Consider the following 21,811-nt stretch of genomic DNA (forward strand, 5'->3'; position numbering starts at 1 on the left):
GGCGGCGGGGCGGGACCGGCCTGAGGGGCTATGCTGCGAGGCAGTGGTACAGCCTGGAGCACCCGGCAGCTGCGGCGGCCGGGGACCCTGGACCCCTCCCCACACCGAGGTAAAGGCCCGCGCAGCCCGCCACCAACTTAGTCAAGTTGGTGCGGAGTTCGCCAGGCGCCCATATGGGGCGGGGAGGGGTGGGGGGGTTCTGCGGCACAGGCAGGGAAGAGGGGGCCTCGAACCCGCGTCCCGGAGTGAGGGCCCCCGGATCTCAGGCCCGGAGGGCTGTTGCCTGGGACAGGGAACCCTCCCGGGATCTGGGGACTCACACCCAGGACACCCGGGCCGGGGAAGCTCGGACTCCGGGAATGGCATGACCTCCTGGGCCCTGTAGGTCTCCTCTCCACCCCCCTCTCCACCAGGACCCCTTCCTGTCACCAAACCTGGGGTCCGGCTGCCTCGAAGCCCCCGCGCCCCCACAGCAGCTGGAGGCCGTAGTGCCAGACGCTTCTGAATTTTTCACGGAGGGGGCGGGCCGGACACGCTGTTCCCATGGCACCGGGGCTCTCAGGTTTCAGCCGGAGGGAACCCCCAGACCCCCTAGCCTTTAGCAGGACCAAGCTGCCCCTCCTGCCTCTTCCTCAGCTCTCGTGGGATCGGGCAGCGGAAGTGAATCCCCCCGGGGCTCTCAACCCTCCTCCGTACCTCCCAACCCCGAACCAAACCGTGGGGAAGAGACCTGTGGGGAAGAAGAGGAGGGGGCAATTCAGGTGTCTTTCGTGAACGTGGGTCTCATGTTCTGAATGGGTGGGGCAGCTCTGTGTGCATGCTTGTCGGGACATCCTATCTGGCTGCTGCCCCTCTGCCTATCTGTGTATCATGGGGGAGTGGGTTATCCTCAGGGCATAGGAAATGGCCTCTGGGTGTGCATGCATGTGTGTGTTCACACGCACTCACCCCTCCCAGCCTGACCCAGGTTCTCTCTGGGCCTGAAGCCAGAAAGCCCCCACAGGGAGGATCTGAGGCGCCTCCTCCTCCCATTTGAACTCGAGGGAAGGAAGGACGGCTAGAAGGCCTAGAAGGCCGCCCGCCTCTGGAGGAAGCCGTCGCGTCAGCTCATCAGGACTCTACAGAAGAAGGGGCTCAAAGCACCTGGCTCACCACCCACTCCCCCTTCTTGCCGAAGGAAAGAAGGAAACCCCCCTTCCCAAGGATGACACTAAATACTCAGCAAGAGGCAACGACCCCCCTGCGTCGCCGAGCCAGTACTCCACTGCCCCTGTCCACCCGGGGCCACCAGCCTGGCCTCCTGGGCACAGCACCTTCTACACAGTCCCAGCATCCCCGACTGGGCCAATCAGCCTCCCTCAACACCCCCACCCGGCAACCTTCATCTGCCCCCAATGGTTGGTCCTCTGAATCCAGCGACTCTGAAGGCTCCTGGGAGGCCCTCTACCGTGTGGTACTGCTTGGAGATCCTGGTGTAGGGAAGACCAGCCTGGCCAACCTCTTTGCAGGAAAGCAAGAGCGGGACCTCCATGAACAGCTGGGAGGTAGGGAACCTGTGGGCTGGGAAGGGATGCGGTCGATGGAGTGAAATCCCTGTTATCTGGGGCATAACGCTGCCAAGAACAGTTGTACAACTCATGCACTGCTCAACTCTGAGGGGCATCTTTCACATAGATTATGAAGTGAATGATAACCCCCTGGAGTTGTGCAGCGCACAGCCTGCACAAAGATCTACAGGAGGGAAATTCCTTGAATAGTGAATGAGAATTTTGCTAATTTCTCAAGGATGAGAGGTGTGTGATTCATTTTCATGTCATAAGGGAAGCAATTCTGAGTTCCACAAGTCCCAAGTATAAAGAAATGGTGAGCTTCCTCCCAACCCTCAGACCCTGCCCCACAGATAACCATCCATGCCCACCATGACCTGCAGCCAAACTAAGATCCTACCCAAAATGGAGACTCCCAGACTCTTAAGTTGGGCCCTGGTTCCTTTATTCCCAAGAGGTGCAGTGAGCTAAGAGGGCCTGGGGTCCCAGAATGATGGGGATCAGGGACCGGACAGAGGAAATGAAGATGAGTCCCTGCAGGACTGGCAGAGAGGACCCAGGGTGAGTGGGGGGAGAGGGGAGGTTAAAGGCAGAGAGGAGGTGGGGACACTCTGACCACGCCCTTTCTCCAGCCCTGACTGCTCAGAGTGTGAACCCATATGTACACATGTACACCGGTATGTATGACAGATAGGGAGACAGAGTTCCAGAGAGGGTAACGGGACCTGCCTGAAGCATACACTAAGCCAGGGACAGAGCAGGACTGGGAGAATTCCCAGCCCAACTTTAACCCCACCGCCCCACACTCATTCAATCAACCAAACCAACGAAAGCTTTCTCAGCACCTACTGTGTGCCAGGTACTGTGCTGGCAGCTGGTGAGACATGAGCTCCTCATGGTGTTTCTTGGCCTATCAGGAGAGACAGACATCTAACAAATATGGTGAGCACTTCAAGGAGAAGTGGAGGGGGCGGAAAGAGGGGTTAGGGAGGCCTGCATCCTCCCCAGGCCTGCATCTCCTCCCTGAAATCCGTGTCTTTCCTCAGTTGCAGAAGATGTATACGAGAGGACCCTCACGGTGGATGGAGAGGATACCACGCTGCTGGTCATAGACACCTGGGAGGCTGGGAAACTGGTATGGCACAACAAGCAGGATTTAGGGGGAGGGGTGCTGAGGCTAGTACCAGATTCCTGTCCCCTCCTAGGACACTACAGAGCAGGGACAGGGCAGGGCCCATCCTCGGCACCTCCCCAAACCCACAGCTCCTAAGCAGCCTTTCCAACCAAAGCCAGGAGAACCTCATGACCCTGACCCCCTTTTCTCACTCCATTCATCCTCTCCTTACAACCATCCCAGGATGTGCTTCTCCCCCTGCAAATCTTCCCCTTACGAGCACCCTTATCCCATTCCACCCACCCACATTGTACAGAAAAAGGAACACCAGATTTAGCCTGAGGTTGAACCCCCTCTTCCTTTGTCTTAGCAGTTGGCTTTGTGCAATTGACTTACCCACTCTGAGCTTCAGTTTTCTCACCTAATAAATGGGTGGATCGTTCCTGCCTTCCTTACCAGCTGGTTTTTTTAAACTTCTTATGCAGCTTCACAGAGATAAGCACAGTTCGGAGCATGAAAAAATGCTGAACGTGAGTGAAGAATTGTAAATAATGATAATTCTTATCGATCATGACTTCATAGCTAGTAAAAAGAAGACACCAAAGATGTCCTTCCCTAGGCCATTCCAAAGCAGGAAGAGAGCACTGGGCAGGGACATGTCCCCACTATGCTCTTCTTATCTTCCTTGAGTTTTCTTACCTTTGTTTATCTCGTTGAGTCTTTTTTCTTGCTACACAGGTAACACATGCTCATTGTAGAACTTTGAAGAAATACAACTAAGCAAAGAGAAGGATCTAAAAATCACCTGGGATCCCATCTCTCTAAGGGGTAGGCCCCTCCCCTAACACTCAGGGAGGCCCTGCCCACAGGGTGGGGCTTAGGAGGGCAATGTTGGGTGATTGATTGACAAGAATGGCTGACAGCTCCAGAGATAGGCCCAAATTTAGGGATGAAGGGGCTATGAGACCAATTCCTTTTAACTAGCATAAAAGGAAACCCAGGTCCAAATGAGCATCATAATAATGATGATGGTTCTCCTAACAGCAGCTGACATTTATGGAGCACCTTCTTCCTAAGTGTCAACCCCTGTGCTAAATACTAGACATATATTTTGACATTCAGTCAAGACAAAAACTATACAGTGAGTGTATTTCTGATTCCTATTCTACCAATGACGAAATCAAAGCTCAGAGAGGTTATGTGTCCAAAGTTCTCAGATAGCAAGTGGGATTCAAACCCAGATTTATAATAGCCCAAAGCTTATACTCTTATGCACTAGGACCATCCCCACTGGGAGCATCACCTTCTGAATCTCCATCTGAGGTTCCACTCCTTCACTCACTTGTTTATTAAGAAACATTGGCTGGCTGGTCCCCGCCTCAGCCAGGGTGAAGGGAGGGCGCCACGACCAAACCCAGATATGCAAGGCCTGCCCGGGGGTCCAACGTCAGGTCCCTGCAGCCCCATCACCCACAGCCAGCCTCAGGGCCAGCCTGAGGGCGGCAGCCTTGAGGGTCCCACATCCTAGGGCCCGCGGAAGGCCTTGGGGATCCAGTGGCCAGCTCACACCCAAGCTTTATTTTTAAAAAATGAAAGGAAGGAAGAAAAAAAGAAACACTGGCTGGATATTTATCATGGACCAGGACACTGAAGACCCATCAGTGACTAAGGCAGACATGCCTCCTGGCCTCATGGAGCTCACAGACTGGTGAAGGAGGGTCTACTTTTTGGATGCAGTTGAGAATCCTATGGGACAGAGTCCAGTGAATTAAGAAGAGTGATCAGACTGGGAGTCCCATTTGGGAGACAGACTAGAAGGCAGGAATTGGAATTCTGTGCCCAGCTGGCTGTGTGGCCTTGAGAAAGTGTTCTCTTCTCTGGCCCTTGATTTCCCTACAGTTTCCCTGGCCAGTGTCTGTGAAGGCAGTTCCCAAAGAGGGTCCATGCAGAGAGGGTCCATGCTGATGTCAGAGAGGCAAAATCTGACAGAACTGGGAGGGCCTTTGTTTCATCCAGTAGTACCCCAGCCTCGCTGACCATCAGGGTCACCTGAAGAGTATTAGAAATCAGATTCTCAAGTCTCACCCCAGACCTAATGAAATAGAACCTACAAAAGTGGGGTTCTGGAATCTACATTTTTAATCACACCCCCAAGGGGTTCTTACCCACCAATCCATGTACCAACCAGCTTTTGTGATGCTAACACATAGCAAATCTTCCATGAATATTTGTGCAATGAATGAATGAATGGTCAAGACCCACCCTCTCATTCTACAAATGAGAAAACAGACTCCGAGGGAGGAAGGAACCTGTCCATAGTCAAAGCTAAGAACCCAGAATAAGAACCCACATCTGTCTGACTCAGTTCAGGGTTATTTGGCCCCGGGGAAGGATCAGTACAGCTGTTCAGAACTTACCCCTTTTGACAATGATGTTGACATGGATCCGATGCTTTCCTACTTATCTACCTTATTTGGTTGTCAGAAAACTTTTCTGGCTTCTTTTCCCCTCACAAACAATACTTCCACCACACTCGGCATTTCCCACTCCTGCCCACTCTCTTCCCTCCTACTCAGCCTGCTCATCCTTTCTAACCCCACTCACCAGTCCACTGTGAAGCCCTCCCACACTCTGCTCAGTTGAGTTCTTCTGGTCTACCCCTGCCCCAAGCCCCATGGGTCCTCCAGCCACTTGCATATGCCTCTCTTTTTTTTGGCCGAGCTGCACAGCATGTGGGATCTTAGTTCCCTGACCAGGGATCGAACCCGCACCCCCTGCATTGGAAGCACGAGTCTTAACCACTGGACTGCCAGGGACATCCCTGCATATGCCTCTCTTAATGGTACTTATCACACTGCATTATATCTCTCCATTTTCATAGCATCCCTTCCTAGTCATGAGCTTTTGGAGGGCAGGAACTGTGTCTCCTTAAACACTTAGAAACACTTAGAAAGCTGTTACCTAGGTGGTTCAGTCTCAGAGTGCTGTCCCTGACAAAAGAGCATCATCCAAAACAGAATATCAAAATTACTCCAGTTCTTTCCTTTCCTTGTCAAACATCTTGAAAGGACTCCCTTTCTTAAAATGCCCCTTGCCTCTCCCACCCCCTTCCCTTACACGCCACAGTTGCTCCTTCAACTCTCTCTTCAAGACTATCCAGAAAAAAACCTCCCCTGGAAGACAGCCTCCTGTCCCCACTTCTCTCCCTTCCTTTTTTTTCTTAACTCTGGACTGCAAAAAGCCAAAAGGACTGTCTAGCAAGACCAAACCCTCCTCAAACCAGACAAAAGAGCTGAAAAGGCAAAGCCAGAACTCTCCTTAGCAGAACCCAATAAATCTTTTGTCTCCAGTGCCCGGCTTACAGAAGGAACCAATGAATGAGAGAATGGAGTGAGGTAGTGTCATTAGCCCAATTTTTCAAGCAGAGAAACTGCGGCTCAGAGAGGATCCGTGGTTTCCCAAGGTGACACAGGGAATTATGGCAGAATTTGTCCCCCAACCTGTCCAAAGTATCAACCTCAGTCCCATCCCACCCGTTAGACCATCCCAGCCCCTCCTTTCTCAACCAGGGCCTAGGTACCATCTGAGGATGGGCCTGGGTTCCCTCCCCTACAGGATGAAAGCTGGAGCCAGGAGTCGTGCCTGCAGGTGGGCAGCGCCTACGTTATCGTGTACTCCATCGCAGACAGGGGCAGCTTCGAGAGTGCCTCTGAGCTCCGCATTCAGCTGCGGCGCACATATCAGGCGGACCACGTGCCCATCATCCTGGTGGGCAACAAGGCGGACCTGGCACGCTGCCGGGAAGTCTCCGTGGAAGGTGAGCCCTCCACTCCACCCTCCTCCTCCATCTTTCTCTTAGCCCTGTTGTCACTGCGTCTCCTCCAGTGCTCCTCATCTCAGTGACTCGTGCCCCACCACCCCCACCCCGGCCACCTCCATCCTGCATCTACTTGCCTAAGCCTGAAAGCTAGAAACCATTCTTGGCTTGCCTCCTCTCTCATTCCCTCAGACCAGTCCCCAGACCTTGTCGGGTCCACCTCCCTTAACCCCACATTCCCTTCCCGCCCCCATGCCCAGAGCCTCTGCCCCATCCTGGCATCTCCACTTTAGCCTGGGCCAACCCCCGTACTTCTCTATCCCCACTCAATCGGTTCTCCTCACCAGCTGGCAGAGTTTTCCCGAACCAGAGCTGACCTTGTCACTTCTTTGCCTAAAAATTCCCCATGTGCCCCAATGCCCTTAGTCTGAGACACTTTATTCACCAGGCATGATAGGCCCAGTGCCTGTAAGCTTTTCAAGGGCTTACATCTGAGACCTGAAAAAGACAATTATTGACTCCAAAATACAGTGAGAAAATTATAAATTCAAATTTCACAGAGCTTTGTGTACAAAACATAATATTGTGTCAGCCAGCAACTGCAAACCAAAATGTTTAAAGTTATACTTAAATTGTATTTAAAGTGGGATGGGGAATATTTTAATACAATTGATGTATCAGGTGGGAGCCATAAAGATCTAAAAATGGCCCTACTCACAGGGCGAAATCTAAAAAATATGTAAAGTGAGACCCAGAGTGGGGAGGCCAGTTCTACAGGGTCACCAGCCACTGAGGACTAGAACCCAGGCCCCTGCAACCAGCCCAGTGGCATCCTGGAGACGGAAGACCATAAGCTTTATGAGCAGACGTCCCAAAATTCTGCAACATGATCCCCAGGAGATTTTGTTGAATCGCAGGTTCCCAGGCCTCACCTACCGAATTAGAATATCTGCGGGTGGGCTCAGCAACCTGCATTTTAACAAGCTCCCCCAGACAATTCTGATGCACAGATTAGACCCCTTCCCTGGCAGTCAAGACCCTTCCGTGGGACCTCCCGGTCTTCCCAGCCTCATTCTGCTATCAGCATCAATCACTAACCTGTGAACTAACTCCTCAAAGCCAGATTTCTCTCTGAGTCCCCTGGCACGCAGCACGAGGTATGGGGAAAGGAAAAATCATGCTTCCGGTTGAGATTGAATACACCTCCTGCTACCTTTATCTCCTTTTTCCGGTTGTGGCTCCGCCCCGGCTCACCTGACCCCGCCCCCTCAGAGGGCCGCGCCTGCGCTGTGGTGTTCGACTGCAAATTCATCGAGACGTCAGCCACGCTGCAGCACAACGTGGCGGAGCTCTTCGAGGGCGTAGTGCGCCAACTGCGCTTGCGCCGCAGGAACTGCGCAGCCCGGGAGCCGCCGGCCCCCAGACGACGGGCAAGCCTAGGCCAGCGCGCTCGACGCTTCCTGGCACGCTTAACTGCCCGCACCGCCCGCCGCCGGGCACTCAAGGCCCGCTCCAAGTCCTGCCACAACCTGGCCGTGCTCTGAGGCCACCCGCCCACTCTCTGGGTGGGGGGCACTGGGGTGCATTCTAGCCTCCACCAGGGCCGCGGAGGGGCAGAGTCTCTGTGGCTTGCAGTCTGCATCGTGGGCCTTGGCCGCCCGTTGCCCCAACGTACAGAGCGTCTCCCCAGCCACAACTTCACGGACCTCTCTGCCCTGGGCAAGTGATGGACAGACCATGGGGCCAAAGCCTAAACTGGGGTTTTCATGCGGTGCGTGTCTTTTTGTAAAAAGTCTTCCTTGTCCTTGGGCTCTGGCCAACCCTCAGAAATTCCCCCACAATAAACCAGACCAGAAGGATGTCCTGTCTGAGTGCCCAGATCTCTTCCTTTGGGCTCTTCCAGGCGTCTCCACCTCCCGCTTTCCCATCTACACGGGCTGCAGACTGGGTTGGCCTGCTGACCTGGGTGTCAGGGTTAGTCAATAAAATCACTGGACCAGTTATGCATTCAGGCCCTTCTCTGAACCACTGGGCACAGCCCCTGCCCCACGACTTTGAGGGAGACACAGTGGAGCACAAACAACCACAGTTCGGTGTGATGACCTCCTATTCTCTCATTAACTCGTTTTTTTAGATTATAAATTCACAAAATAGTCTCTGAAAAAAAAAATCTTCACCCTCATCCTAGCAATATAATAGCTGGTGTTTGCTGGGAGCTGATTGGGTACTAAGCTGTCACAACTATTAATCTTCACGACCCATGTTTAACTAGTTAGAAAACAGAGGCATAGAACAGTGAAGGCTTATGCTCCAGATCACACAGCAGCTATAAATGAAGTTGCCAGGATTCCAGCCCAGGCTTGTGAGACTAGAGTCTGTGGCCAGCTTATCCACAATTCTCTTGGAGAATGTGACAAAAAACTATAGACTCCCAGGGAAATGGACTTTCAAACACAATTTTGCACACAATTTAAAGGGGGCGGGTGGACTCCATGAAACTCAATCCATTAATCCCCAGGATGGACCCCCGATTTAGTCCGACTCATTCCGTTTTCTAGCTGTGGAAATTGAAGCCCAGAGAGGGGAAGTGAGCACCCCAGAGTCGCCCAGCCAGTAAGGGTAAGGACCAGACCTCAGGGCCCAGCCTCCTGCTATGTCTGTGTGGGAAGTAGGAGGTAGTGAGGCATCATGGCTGGGGATGGGCCTTGGGGGTGAGGTCAGGAGTTTCCAGCATAAGGGGAAGTGGTGTCACTACTTTGAGAAGGGAACATGATGCAAACAGTTTGGACCATTGTGTCCCTGATGCCTGACACCCCTGCCCCCAACCCGCTGCCTGCCCAGATGCCTCAGCCCCCCACGTCGGCCATGTGCCTGCTGCCAGGAACACCAAAGCACAAGCAGGCGAGCCATCCTCCAGCTGTGACCCCCCAATCTTGCCAGCACGGCACTGATGGCACTTACTTTCCTATCCCAACTCCAGCCCGGGGAAGGGAAAAGGAGGAGGGTCTTCCCCCACCCTAAGCTGTCTCTGGAGGCCTGTGGTCATGGGGGAGGGGCTATAGTTGTGGAAAGTTGGCAGAGGCAGCCGGCAGCAGCCGGGAGAGTGGAAAAAATGATATCAAACCCAGAAAAATGCAGGCCGGATGGAGGGCCCAAGCCGGCCCTGGGAGGTGAGAGGGAGGGAGGGAGGAGGCCCCACAGGCTGAGAAAGGAAGAGGGCCAGGGAGAGAGCGCAGGAGCTGGTTTGGAAAAACCTGGGGACAATCAGCATGATTCCTTCCTTTCTTCATCCGCAAATATTAACTGAGGGCCTACTAAGTGCAGGGCACAGTGCCAGGTTCTAGGGAGATAGTGGTGAAGAAGGAGTAGGGTGTTGCTCCCTGGAGCTCACAGTCTGGTGGGGAAAACAGACTAGAAAACACGTATATGATTAAAATAATTACAAACTGATAAGGCGCTAAAAATCAGGGTGGTCATGAAAATAATCCTCTTAATTCACAGATGGGGAAATTGAGGGCCAGAAAGGGAGTACCCAAAGCTACTCAGATTGTGGAAGAAATCATTGAGACCAGGACTGGGGGAAGGCAGGGGAGGGAAGAAAGAAAGAAATAGTGCAGACTAGATGCAGGGGTGAGTATGCAGCCAACACAGCAAGACAGCACAGTGGTGGAGGGCATAGGCCCTAAACCAGGGGGTCAGTGTTCAACCCCTGCTCCCCTCCATCTCTTTTTTTTTTTTTTTTTTTTTTTTTTAGAAGTGGGGGAATAGGAGTCTATGTTCATGCTTTGGATTCTTTATTTATTTATTTATTTATTTTTGGCTGTGTTGGGTCTTCGGTTCGTGCGAGGGCTTTCTCTAGTTACGGCAAGTGGGGGCCACTCTTCATCGCGGTGCAGGGACCGCTCTTCATCGCGGTGCGCGGGCCTTTCACTATCGCGGCCCCTCCCGTTGCGGGGCACAGGCTCCAGACGCGCAGGCTCAGTAGTTGTGGCTCACGGGCCCAGCTGGTCCGTGGCATGTGGGATCTTCCCAGACCAGGGCTCGAACCCGCGTCCCCTGCATTAGCAGGCAGATTCTCAACCACTGCGCCACCAGGGAAGCCCCCCTCCATCTCTTTGTGCCTTAGTTTCCCCATCTATAAAATGGGATTCATGACAATTCCCTCCGTCAGGATTGATGTGAGGATTAAATGACTTAAGATGTGTCAAGTACTTATAACAGTTCCTGTGTCTAGGAAGATTCAGGAAATGCTGGTTCCTGCTATCATATCTTAAAACATTAGGGAAACCAGAGTTTGTTTAGGGTAAGATATTTTGAGACCGTGAAGACTCGCTTGGGAGCCTTTGCCCTATTAAGACACTGGAGGACTTTAGGAAACTCTCTTCCCTTCTTGGGCCTCAGTTATCCCATCTGGAACATAAAGGGATTGAATCTGAACTTGTAGCATATACTCATGCACTCACACGTTTGCTCTCTGCCTCCCCCACAGGAATGAGAGGTCCACAAGGGCAAGACCCTTGGTGCTGCTCTCTCCTCAACACCTGCATTAGTACCCGGCTCATAGTAGGGGATCACTAAGTATTTGTGGAATGGATTAATTAACCAATCTGTAAAAGGGCCCTTCCAAACCTGATCTCTCTGATTCTAGGAGTCTGTAAATAAGGCATGGCTGGGAAAGCATGTAAGAAAACCACAATATTCCTCCCAGGGACATGGCCTATTATAGTTTAGAAAGTTCTTTCTCAGACATAAAAACAAACCAAAAAAAAAACAAAAAAAAAGCAAAAAGCTAACTTTGTTTTAGCTCCTTCTATGTGGTAGGCCCCATGCTCCATGCTTGGTACACGTTTTCTCATTTCATCATCACCATCTACTTAATAGGTACCATTTAACAGATAACAGGTGAGCACATTGAGGCTAAGAGAACCCAAGAAATTTGTCCAAGGCCACACAGCAAGAAAGGGTAGTCAGGATTCACACCCAGATCAGCTGTCAAGAGGCAGGTAGGAACTGCCATCTTCATTGTACAGTTGGGGAAACTGAGGCCCAGAGAAAGGAGAATCTCCCAAGGTCATGTAATAACAACAGCAAACAGTTCCACCACTCTTACCATGTATCAGGTGCTGTGTTGAGTGCTTTTCGCATATTAAATCCTCAAAACTGCTCATATTATCACCATGCCAGTTTTCAGATGGCAAAACTATAGCAGATACCCTGCCAAGGTTGCACAGTTAGCAAATAGCCAGGATTCGAACCAGGGAAGTCTAGTCCTGTGGTGTGAAAGGCTCAACTCTATCGCACTGTCCGACGGTACAGCAAGTCCGGCGCAGGCTGGTGTCTGCCCAGCACCCTGCTGCCTGGGCTGGGGGCAGGGTGGAGAACAAAAGCACATTGAGAGTATCCTCAGCCGCCAGCTGGGACTTTCCACCTTGAAGGGAGGGTACTGTTATGGAAAAAGTGATAAAGCTCTGGAAAGAGGAATGTCTCCCCAGGGGCCCCAAGTCTCCTCAGAGTCTCCCCCCTCCTTTTGCTTTGGGGGAAGGCCACAAACTGTGCCGTCCTGATCCAGATGAGATGAAGGCCACCTGGATCCCAACACACCCCAGCCTGGCTACTCAAATACTGAGGATCACTGGCCCTGACGGAAAGTTCCAATTTCTCAGCCAAGGGCACGAAGCTTCCACTCGGGGACCCCCAAGGAATCAGGTTCAGGCTGGAACTCCCTTGTCCTTGGATGGTGAGAAATTCACATCTCCCAGGCACAGCTCATTCCTTCCTTTATTCAGCAAACTTTGACAAGGATGTGTGCTCTGAAGGAAGGTAAGGAGGGTAGAGAGAGTCACAGCGGGCTGCTTTGTAAAACAAAATGTTTTTAAAGATTAAGAATCTCTAAGCTCTGCCATGACCATGTGACCTTAGGCAAATCAAAATATACAGAGTGAAGGGGTTAGGGTAGAATTCTTTATGCAACTGTCTCAAGAATATTTGAATATTCTAGTTCAACAGCTTGAAAAAATATACAAGTTCAGTTTCAATTTCGGCACCGTTTCCTTCTGTTCAGTTCAGGGTTTAGTTAAAAATAATACTAATGATGGGATGGGAGCTCTGGGTTCAACAGTGTGTGTTGTTTTCCCAGTTCCATCTGATTCAAGTTCAAGGCTAAGATGGATCACTGTTCCAGTTTCTGTGCCGCATAACAAACCACCCAAAGCTTAGTGGCATAAAAGCAATCATTTTATTATACTCATAGATTTTGTGAGTCAGGAATTTGGGCAGGGCGAAGTGGGTACTGCTCTTCTCTGGGACCTCGGCTGGGAAATTCACAAACACTGGAGTGACTGGAATCATCTCACAGGTCTGGAGCTGAAATCATTCACACGTCTGGAGGTTGATTCTGGCAGTAAAGTGGAGTCTCACCTACAACGCGGACTCTCTAGGTGTCCTGATGCTTTTGTTTCCTATTGCTGCCATAACAAATTACCACAAACTTAACGGCTTAAAACAGCAAATTTATTATCTTATAGTTCTGTCAAATAGAAGTCCAATTTGGGTCCCACTGGGCTAAAACCAAGGTGTCTGCAGGGCTGCATTCCTTTCTAGAGGCTCTAGAGAAGCTTTTGTTTCCTTGCCTTTCTCAGCTGCTAGAAGCCAGCCGCTTTCCTTGGCTCATGACTGCTCGCTCCATCTTCAAAGCCAACAATGTCGAGCCAAGTCCATCTCATGCTGCCATCTCTCTGGTTCTCTCTCTTCTGCCTCACTCTTCCACCTTTGTGATTACATTGAGCCCATCCAGGCAATCCAGCATAACCTTCCTGTTTTACAGTCAGCAGATTAGCAGCCTGAAATTCCATCTGTGACCTTAATTCCCCTTTGCCATGTAACATAACATATTCACAGGTTCCAGGACTTCCCTGGTGGCCCAGTGGGTAAGACTCCATGCTCCCAATGCAGGGGACCCAGGTTCGATCCCTGGTCGGGGAACTAGATCCCGCATGCATGCCGCAACTAAGAGTTTGAATGCCACAACTAAGTAGTCCGCGTGCCGCAACTAAGACCTGGCACAGCCAAAATAAATAAGTAAATAAATATTTTTTAAAAAAACATATTCACAGGTTCCAGAGACTAGGATGTGGACATTTGGGGGAGCCAACCCATGGCAGGATAAGGTGGAGGCTGAAGGAAGGCTGTGGCTGGGTCTTTACTCTCCCCCAACACACAAACTCAGTCCTGTTCTAATGAGTACAGAGAGAAGGCCCTAAGGTAAAGGGGTTCCTTCCTACTGGGATGTCAGGGGCACTGGGACACTGTCCCCAGAGTCTGACCTTGCCTCCCTTCCTCAAACCCATGCCTCTCTCCAGGAGCACCAGTTTCTTCAAGCCTGCTCTGGGCAAATCTCCATCCACCTTTCAGAAAACCCTACTCCTTACCGACAGATATAGGTCTTGCCTCAGAATTATCCCCCACCCCTAGCAGTAATCTTCAGAAGTCTGAGTTATTGGGGCTGGATTAAGACTCCAGGTGCCCCAGCAGGGCAGTCAAGGGTGTTCTTAGCTCTTCTTAGCTCTTCTAGTCTTACAGAAGAGTCCAGAGTAAGTGTGACCACTCCAAACTCAGTCCTCTTCACGGTCTGCCCACCCGTGTGAATAAGTTTGCATGCCTTTGCACACAGTCCGTTGTCTGTGAATCTTACATACATGCGTGCACGTATGCACATGTGCACTTTGAATACAAAACCTAAGCCAGGGGTCACAAATGCAAATGCTCACAGAATCAGGTAATATAAATCAATGACGTAGACTGGGTGACAAACATTAGGGAGCATCAAGGTCTGTGGCAAACTGGAAGTCCTTTCCTACCTAAAAGGAGTGACAGAACTAAGCTGCCTATTACTCCTGTTAGGATATGAAGCCAGTGTTGCCAGATATTTCATTTTTTTCTAAGAAAAGCAACAAGCCAGATATTTATGTGAAGTATCCCAATTCCTAAATAACTATTGCTAATTCCAATTTTTTTAAGCCCTGGCCAGGAGAAGCAAAACATGTCCCCCAGCCAGGTTCTGACCAGAGGCTGACAGTTTGTAACCTCTGGTCTAAACCCAAATAGTGAGAGAGAAATGTATTCTCAGCCATTCCCCAGTCTGCAGGGTCACCCCTCATACCACGTAGTTAGTACTTAATTATAAAGAACGATTTGTTCTTTTTGTTCAGCTCCTCCCAATCCCCTTTCCCAGAGTGCCTCTTCAGGCCTATTGGGATTCCAAAGGTGCCCAATGCCAAGTGGTACATTTTTTAAATTGAACTCTGAATTACATAAATAATACATTTTAATTATAAGGATAAATCAGAAAAACAGAAAATATATGGTAAAAGTAAAAATGCATTTATCTGTTAAGCTGCTCTCAACTACACATGATAGAAAACCTTATAAGGATATTTTCTAACAGAATGTCCAGAAGTAGGCAATTCTAAGGTTGATTCATCAGCCTTAAAATGTCAGGACACTGGGTCTGCATCTCCATAATTCTCTAGGCATTTTCTTCATGGTTTCAACATGGCAACAACAACTCCAAGCATCACATCCTCACACCAGTATTACAAGCAAGAATGGGAGGGGAAAGGTCAGAAAGAGGGTTTCTTTTTATCGAGGAGGGAATTATTCTCCCAGCAGTTTCCTTTCATATCTCACTGGCCAGACTGAGTCTCATGGCCACCTCTAGCTGCAAGGGAGGCTGAGAAAGCAACTATCAGGCAAAAAGGAATGAGATCACCACACTTGGCTTGGGCCAATAATGATTCATCCCTTTGCTGCTCTTTTGTGAGCAACAGAGAAGGGGGTAAGGGTTGTTGGATAGCAATTTTAGTATTTTCCACAGAACTCCTTTCATTTCCCCCCCATCCCACTCCTCTCCCCAGAAGTACCCACCATGAGCAGTTTGGAGTGTATCCTTCCCGATCTTTCAGCACACTTAGATATATATTGTAGCAGACATTTGGCCATCTTTGTTTTCTTCCATACTGTCAGAGTCACAATTTTGCTCTGTTGTTCTCATTTTCATGGGATCAAGAATAAATCCTGGGAATTCCCTGGCGGTCCAGTGGTTAAGATTCTATGGTCTCGGGCTTCCCTGGTGGTGCAGTGGTTGAGAATCCGCCTGCCAATGCAGGGGACACGGGTTCGAGCCCTGGTTCCGGAAGATCCCACATGCCGCGGAGCGGCTGGGCCCGTGAGCCACAGTTGCTGAGCCTGCGCGTCTGGAGCCTGTGCTCTGCAACAAAGAGAGGCCGCGATAGTGAGAGGCCCGTGCACCGCGATGAAGAGTGGCCCCCACTTGCCGTAACTAGAGAAAGTCCTCGTGCAGAAACGAAAATCCAACACAGCAAAAATAAATAAATAAAGTAAAAGCCCCACCCCCCCCCAAAAAAAAAAAAAAAAGATTCTATGGTCTCACTGCCAAGGGCCCAGGTTCAATCCCTGATATGGGAACTAACATCCCACAAGCCCCACAGTGCAGCCAAATAAATAAATAAATAAATAAAATAAAGATGGACTTACAAACCAGCTATGACCAATGAAATGTGAGGGAAGGTTGGCTGAAGGGTTCTAGAAAAAAGTTTCTTTGCTTTTGAAAAAGAGATGAAAAACAAGCAAACAAACAAACAAAAAGAGCTGCAGCAGAAAGGGAGTCCCTTATCTTCTGGTAATTGAAATATATGAACGAGTTGCCTGGAACTGTAGCCACCATCTGGCAATTATGACGGGATCTAGTCAGAGGATGGCAAAGCTGAAAGATGGGAAGTCCCTGAGTCCTTGGTGATGGAGTCGAGCCACCGAATTAGCCAACCCTGAAGCTGCCCCACCTCTGGACTTGTTATGTAAGATAATACGTCTTCAGTGTTGAAGCAAATTACCTTGGGGTTTCTGTACCAAAGTCAAAATCATCCATCTGGTACACATATATAGGTTTGTTTGCTTTTTTTCACATAAATGGGGTCATAGTTATATGTGTTCAGTTGCACAGGGATGAAAGCTACAAGGGACTGAAAAGCTGCAAGGGATGAAATCCAAACTAGCAGTGATGGAAACAAAATAGAAGTATTTGTCTCCCTCACACAAAAGAAGTCCAGAAGCGGGCAGTCCAAGGCTGGCATGGCATTCCACAATGCAGGGACCCTGGCTCCTTCTATCTCGTGGTTCCACCATCTTCAATCCACTATGCTGCCCAAGCTGCAGTAGTCACATCCACATTTCAGCCAGCAGGAAGTAGTTAGGAGCTCAAAAAAAAGCAAAGCCTCTCCGAAGATGTACATATCACCTCTGCTTACATCTCATTGGCCAGAGCTTAGTCACATCACCACACTTAATTGCAAAGGAGTCTAGAATACTTTATTCTGAATAACCATGTGCCAGCTCAAAGTCAGGGATTCTATGTTTGAAGGAAAAGTAGAAGAACAGCAAGGGGCAGCAAGCAATTGCTGCCTCGATAGTGTACATATTATGTATAATTTGCTTTTTTCACGTAATTTCGCCTGGCTTTCTATCCATGCCAGTACATATAAATCTACCTTATTATTTGTTCTTCTTTTTCTAGCTTCTTAAGATAGAAACTGAGATCAATTATTTGAGACCTTTCTTCTTTTATAATATAAGCGTGTAAAGCTGTATTAGAAAAAAAAACTATATAATTTATATCAAGCTATAAATTTTCCTCCAAGCACTGCTCGAGATGCATCCCACAAATTTTGGTATGTTGTGTTTTCATTATCATTCAGTTTAAAATATTTTCCAATTTCCCCTGTGATTTCTTCTTCCCATAGGTTATTCAGAAATACATTGTTTAATTTCCAAATATTTGAGGGGTTCCTATATGTGCTTTTTGTTATTGGTTTCTAATTTAATCCAATTGCAAATTTGAGAGCCGTTTTGTATATAGGGTCTATCATAATCCATGTTCCATGTACATTTGAAAATAATCTGCATTCTGCCATTGTTTGGTGTAGTCTTCTAAAAATGTCAGTTAGGCCTAAGTGATTGAAAATGCTGTTAGAGGAAAACATAGGCAGAACACTCTATGACATAAATCACAGCAAGATCCTTTTTGACCCAGCTCCTAGAGAAATGGAAATAAAAACAAAAATAAATAAATGGGACCTAATGAAACTTAAAAGCTTTTGCACAGCAAAGGAAAACATAAACAAGATGAAAAGACAACCCTCAGAATGGCAGAAAATATTTGCAAATGAAGCAACTGACAAAGGATTAATCGCCAAAATTTACAAGCAGCTCATGCAGCTCAATATCAAAAAAACAAACAACCCAATCCAAAAATGGCCAGAAGACCTAAATAGACATTTCTCCAAAGAAGATATACAGATTGCCAACAGACACATGAAAGGATGCTCAACATCATTAATCATTAGAGAAATGCAAATCAAAACTACAATGAGGTATCACCTCACACCGGTCAGAATAGCCATCATCAAAAAATCTACAAACAATAAATACTGGAGAGGGTGTGGAGAAAAGGGAACCCTCTTGCACTGTTGGTGGGAGTGAAAATTGATACTCCCACTATGGAGAACAGTATGGAGGGTCCTTAAAAAACTAAAAATAGAACTACCATACGACCCAGCAATCCCACTACTGGGCATATACCCTGAGAAAACCATAATTCAAAAAGAGTCATGTACCACAATGTTCACTGCGGCTCTATTCACAATAGCCAGGACATGGAAGCAACCTAAGTGTCCATTGACAGATGAATGGATAAAGAAGATGTGGCACATATATACAATGGAATATTACTCAGCCACAAAAAGAAATGCAATTGAATTATTTGTAGTGAGGTGGATGGACCTAGAGTCTGTCATACAGAGTGAAGTAAGTCAGAAAGAGAAAAAGAAATACCATATGCTAACACATATATATGGAATCTAAAAAAAAAAGGTTCTGAAGAACCTAGGGGCAGGGGAGGGATAAAGATGCAGACATAGAGAATAGACTTGAGGACACGGGGAGGGGGAAGGGTAAGCTGGGACGAAGTGAGAGAGCGGCATGGACATATATACACTACCAAATGTAAAATAGGTAGCTAGTGGGAAGCAGCCGCATAGCACAGGGAGATCAGCTCGGTGCTCTGTGACCACCTAGAGGGGTGGGATAGGGAGGGTGGGAGGGAGACACAAGAGGGAGGAGATATGGGGATATATGTATATGTATAGCTGATTCACTTTGTTATAAAGCAGAAACTAACACACCACTGTAAAGCAATTATACTCCAATAAAGATGTTAAAAAAAAAATCAATGAGATGTTGAAATAATGCTATAGCCTAAAAGAAAAGTTCTTATAAAAATTCATTTTGTTGCAAAAAAAGAAAAAAGAAAAAGAAAATGCTGTTCAAGTCTTCCATGTACTTAGTGACTTTATGTCTACTTGTTTTATCAATTTGTGAGAAAGGAGTGTTGAAATCTTCAATTATAATTGTGATATGGCTTTTTCTCCTTTCAGTCTGTACATTTTTTCTTTAACTTGTTCTTTTCACTGCTGCAAAATATTTCACAATATGGATTACATATTTTACCAATCGAAGGTGAGTGAATTTAGGTTAGTGTAACTGTTTTACAAACAGTGCGTCAGTGAATATTCTTTTTTTAAAATATTTATTTATTTATTTATTTATCTGGCTGTGCCTGGTCTTCATTGTGGCATGCGGGATCTTTTAGTTGCAGCATGCAAACTCTTAGTTGCGGCATGTGGGATCTAGTTCCCTGATCAGGGATCGACCCCGGCCCCTGGGAGCATGGAGTCTTAACCACTGGACGACCAGGAAGTCCCTTTGGGGTTTTTTTGTTTTTGTTTTTTGTTTGCTTGTTTGTTTTAGGCAGTGAATATTCTTGCACTTAGAGGAGAAATTACTGAATTTACATTCACTGAGTCAAAGGGCATGCACATCTTACATTTTGACAGACTGTCAACTTGCCCTCCAAAAGAGCTCTTTTTGTTTATATTCATATCAACAGTGCCCAATTCCCCACGTTAGATGTTACCAGTTGTTATATTATAATTTATAGGAAACATATATATTTGGTCATTCAGACAACAAAAATACATTCCTCATGTGTATTTGGTCTTCATCCGCAGTTCTTGCCTCATAGCTCCCAAAACCCTTGATATAAATGACAAGAGCAATGGGAGCATACTTTGTTATAATATTTGGTCTCTTGTCCTCAGTTCCAGAAAACTAGCTTCAGAGTTATAAAGGTGAAATGGGTGGCTTGTTATTCATAACAAGCCCCTTTCTGCCACAACTGTGTTGATGTTCATAAAGGTGACTTTTGGAAAGCACCTAAGGATTGGGGCTGGTTGCCAGGGGAACCAACCCTGAATAGAGGGGTGGAACTTTCAGTCCCACCCTGTGATTTCCAAGGAGGGGAGAGGGGCTGGAGTTTGAATCAATCACCAATGGCCAATGAGCTAATCAAACATGCCCAGGTGAAAGCCCAAAAGAAGGGAGTTCAGAGAGCTTCCAAGTTGGGGAACCAGACCACTTCCACGTGTCCCCGTGCCAGGCCCCAAGATCCACAGGGACAGAAGTCCTTTGTTCAGGACCTCACCCTATGCACCGCTTCATCTGGCTGTTGATTTGTGTCCTTTTAATACCCTTTGTAATAAATCAGTCATCTAGTGAGTAAAGGGTTTTCCTGAGTTCTGTGAGCCATTTTACCAAATTAATCAAACCCAAGGAAGGGGTCATGGGAACCTCTGATTTATAGCCAGTCAGCCAGAAGTACAGCTAACAACCCGGCATCTGTAGTGGAGGGCTGTCTTGTGGGACTGAGCCCTGTACCTGGGAGATCTGATGCTATCTCCAGGTAGATGGTGTCAGGATTGACACCAGCAGGGTGTCCAAGAATTGCTTGTTGGTATGGGGAAGCACACACACACACACACACACACACACACACACATTGGAATGGGGTCTAGGAACCCAAAAGACCAGTCTTTTCTCATTTGACATTCTCTCAGGGACAGGATGAGGGAAGATTGGGGGGAAAAAGATGTCTCATTGTTTACTTTGCATTTCTCTGATTCTTCTGAAGTTAAGCAATATTTCTCTCAATGACTGTGCCTATTCGCTGCCCAAAATCCCAGTGAAACTGAAATTACAGCTTCCAAGGGCCAGATTAAATTTTTAGCCTAGGTTACTCCACTCTTCATTATCTGCCTGGAGTAGAGGGGTGTTCTTTCTTCCAGATACCAGAGCTGTTTCATTCATCTTCACAACAGTAAGAGACAACACCATCTTACAGATGAGGAAAACTGAGGCTCCAAGAGGCTAAGTATTTTGTCCAAAGCCACCCAGTTAGTAACCTGCAGAGCTAAGGATTAAAACAACAATGTCTGACTCCCAAGCCTGCTTCCCAGCGTAGCTAGCTCATTTCACGGATTAGGAAACTGAAGCCCAGGGAGACAAAATAACATATAAAATTAAATGGTGAGCGAGCAGCAGCCAGTTGACCAAATATTTCCCCTCCTTCCAGGTCTGGGTGACCAGCTGCAGAAGAGACAAGAGAGTGGAGGCAGGGACAGCCACCCAGCAGAGGAGTCAAGAGCATGGAAAATGTCTCTTTCAGCCAATTTTCCTGAGGAACCCTGGCTGAGGCTCAGGGCTGGGAATGGAAAGTGTGCAGGGAGGAGGCGGCAGCCGCGTCCATCCCCATCCGGAGAGGTTGTTTGCAAAGTCCTGCTGGGAGATGCAAGGCGGGGAATGCAGGGGGAGGGGGGAGCAGACCCGGGAGGCCAAATATCTGGCATCTGCCCAGGGCCTCGTCTCCTGGGAGAGGAGGAGCAGGCGTCCCCCGAGCTCCCCACTTCCTCCTTGGGCTCTCCCGCTCTGCTAGCTCCTGCTGTGCCCTGCCCGCTTGTCTGGGCATCAGCCATCCTAGAACTGAGACACTGGCAAACCCGACTCTCTGGGGACCGTGCACAGCTGACTCAGGGAGGTGCAGTGGCCAGGAAGAAGGAGTGGTCTTACTCTTGGAGATCTTGGCCAGGGCTGGGCTTGAAAGCCATTGGCTTCATCCGTGCAGCCCCTCTGCCTGGAAAATCTCCCTTTGCTATTCACAGTGCCTGCAATTCCACCATTATAGATTCGACCGAGGCTGGTGTTCAGCCAGGATGCAAAATATGGCTGTACCAGTTGTCAAAATATTTAGATACATTCCTGCTAGCTGTTAAGAACCCCTGTCCCGAATGTCCCCCAAGTATCCCCCAAGTAATGGCCACTCCAGAGCTTCCTCTGGGACCACGCAGACCTCCCCATTTACAACCACTG

The 21,811-nt window shown here is 48.5% G+C and overlaps 1 protein-coding gene across 6 annotated transcripts; it reads left to right on the plus strand.

Moving 5' to 3' along the window:
* On the plus strand, nt 1-8,346 carry REM1 (RRAD and GEM like GTPase 1). Of its 6 annotated transcripts, XM_007193328.2 has the most exons (6): nt 16-109; nt 637-761; nt 1,178-1,544; nt 2,594-2,682; nt 6,277-6,478; nt 7,751-8,346. In XM_007193328.2, the coding sequence occupies exons 1-6, from the start codon at nt 31-33 to the stop codon at nt 8,020-8,022; spliced, it is 1,134 nt and encodes a 377-aa protein (XP_007193390.2). In that variant the 5' UTR covers nt 16-30; the 3' UTR covers nt 8,023-8,346. The 6 variants fall into 6 exon arrangements, with proteins under 6 accessions (XP_007193387.2, XP_007193389.2, XP_007193390.2 ...); XM_007193325.2 differs by lacking the exon at nt 637-761 and having other exon boundaries at nt 1-109; nt 958-1,544; XM_007193327.2 differs by lacking the exon at nt 637-761 and having other exon boundaries at nt 10-109; nt 987-1,544.
* Nucleotides 8,347-21,811: the final 13,465 nt, after the last annotated feature.

The sequence above is a fragment of the Balaenoptera acutorostrata genome, chromosome 15, assembly GCF_949987535.1.
Source record: "Balaenoptera acutorostrata chromosome 15, mBalAcu1.1, whole genome shotgun sequence".
NCBI lineage: Eukaryota > Metazoa > Chordata > Mammalia > Artiodactyla > Balaenopteridae > Balaenoptera > Balaenoptera acutorostrata.

What these genes read in the sequence shown, in the direction of transcription:
- REM1 (XM_007193328.2), top strand. Translation starts at nt 31, where the DNA reads ATGCTGCGAGGCAGTGGTACAGCCTGGAGCACCCGGCAGCTGCGGCGG. An exon ending in CCTCCATGAACAGCTGGGAG is followed by an intron (nt 1,545 to 2,593) that starts GTAGGGAACCTG and finishes GTCTTTCCTCAG; the next exon opens with TTGCAGAAGATGTATACGAG. An exon ending in CCTGGGAGGCTGGGAAACTG is followed by an intron (nt 2,683 to 6,276) that starts GTATGGCACAAC and finishes CCTCCCCTACAG; the next exon opens with GATGAAAGCTGGAGCCAGGA.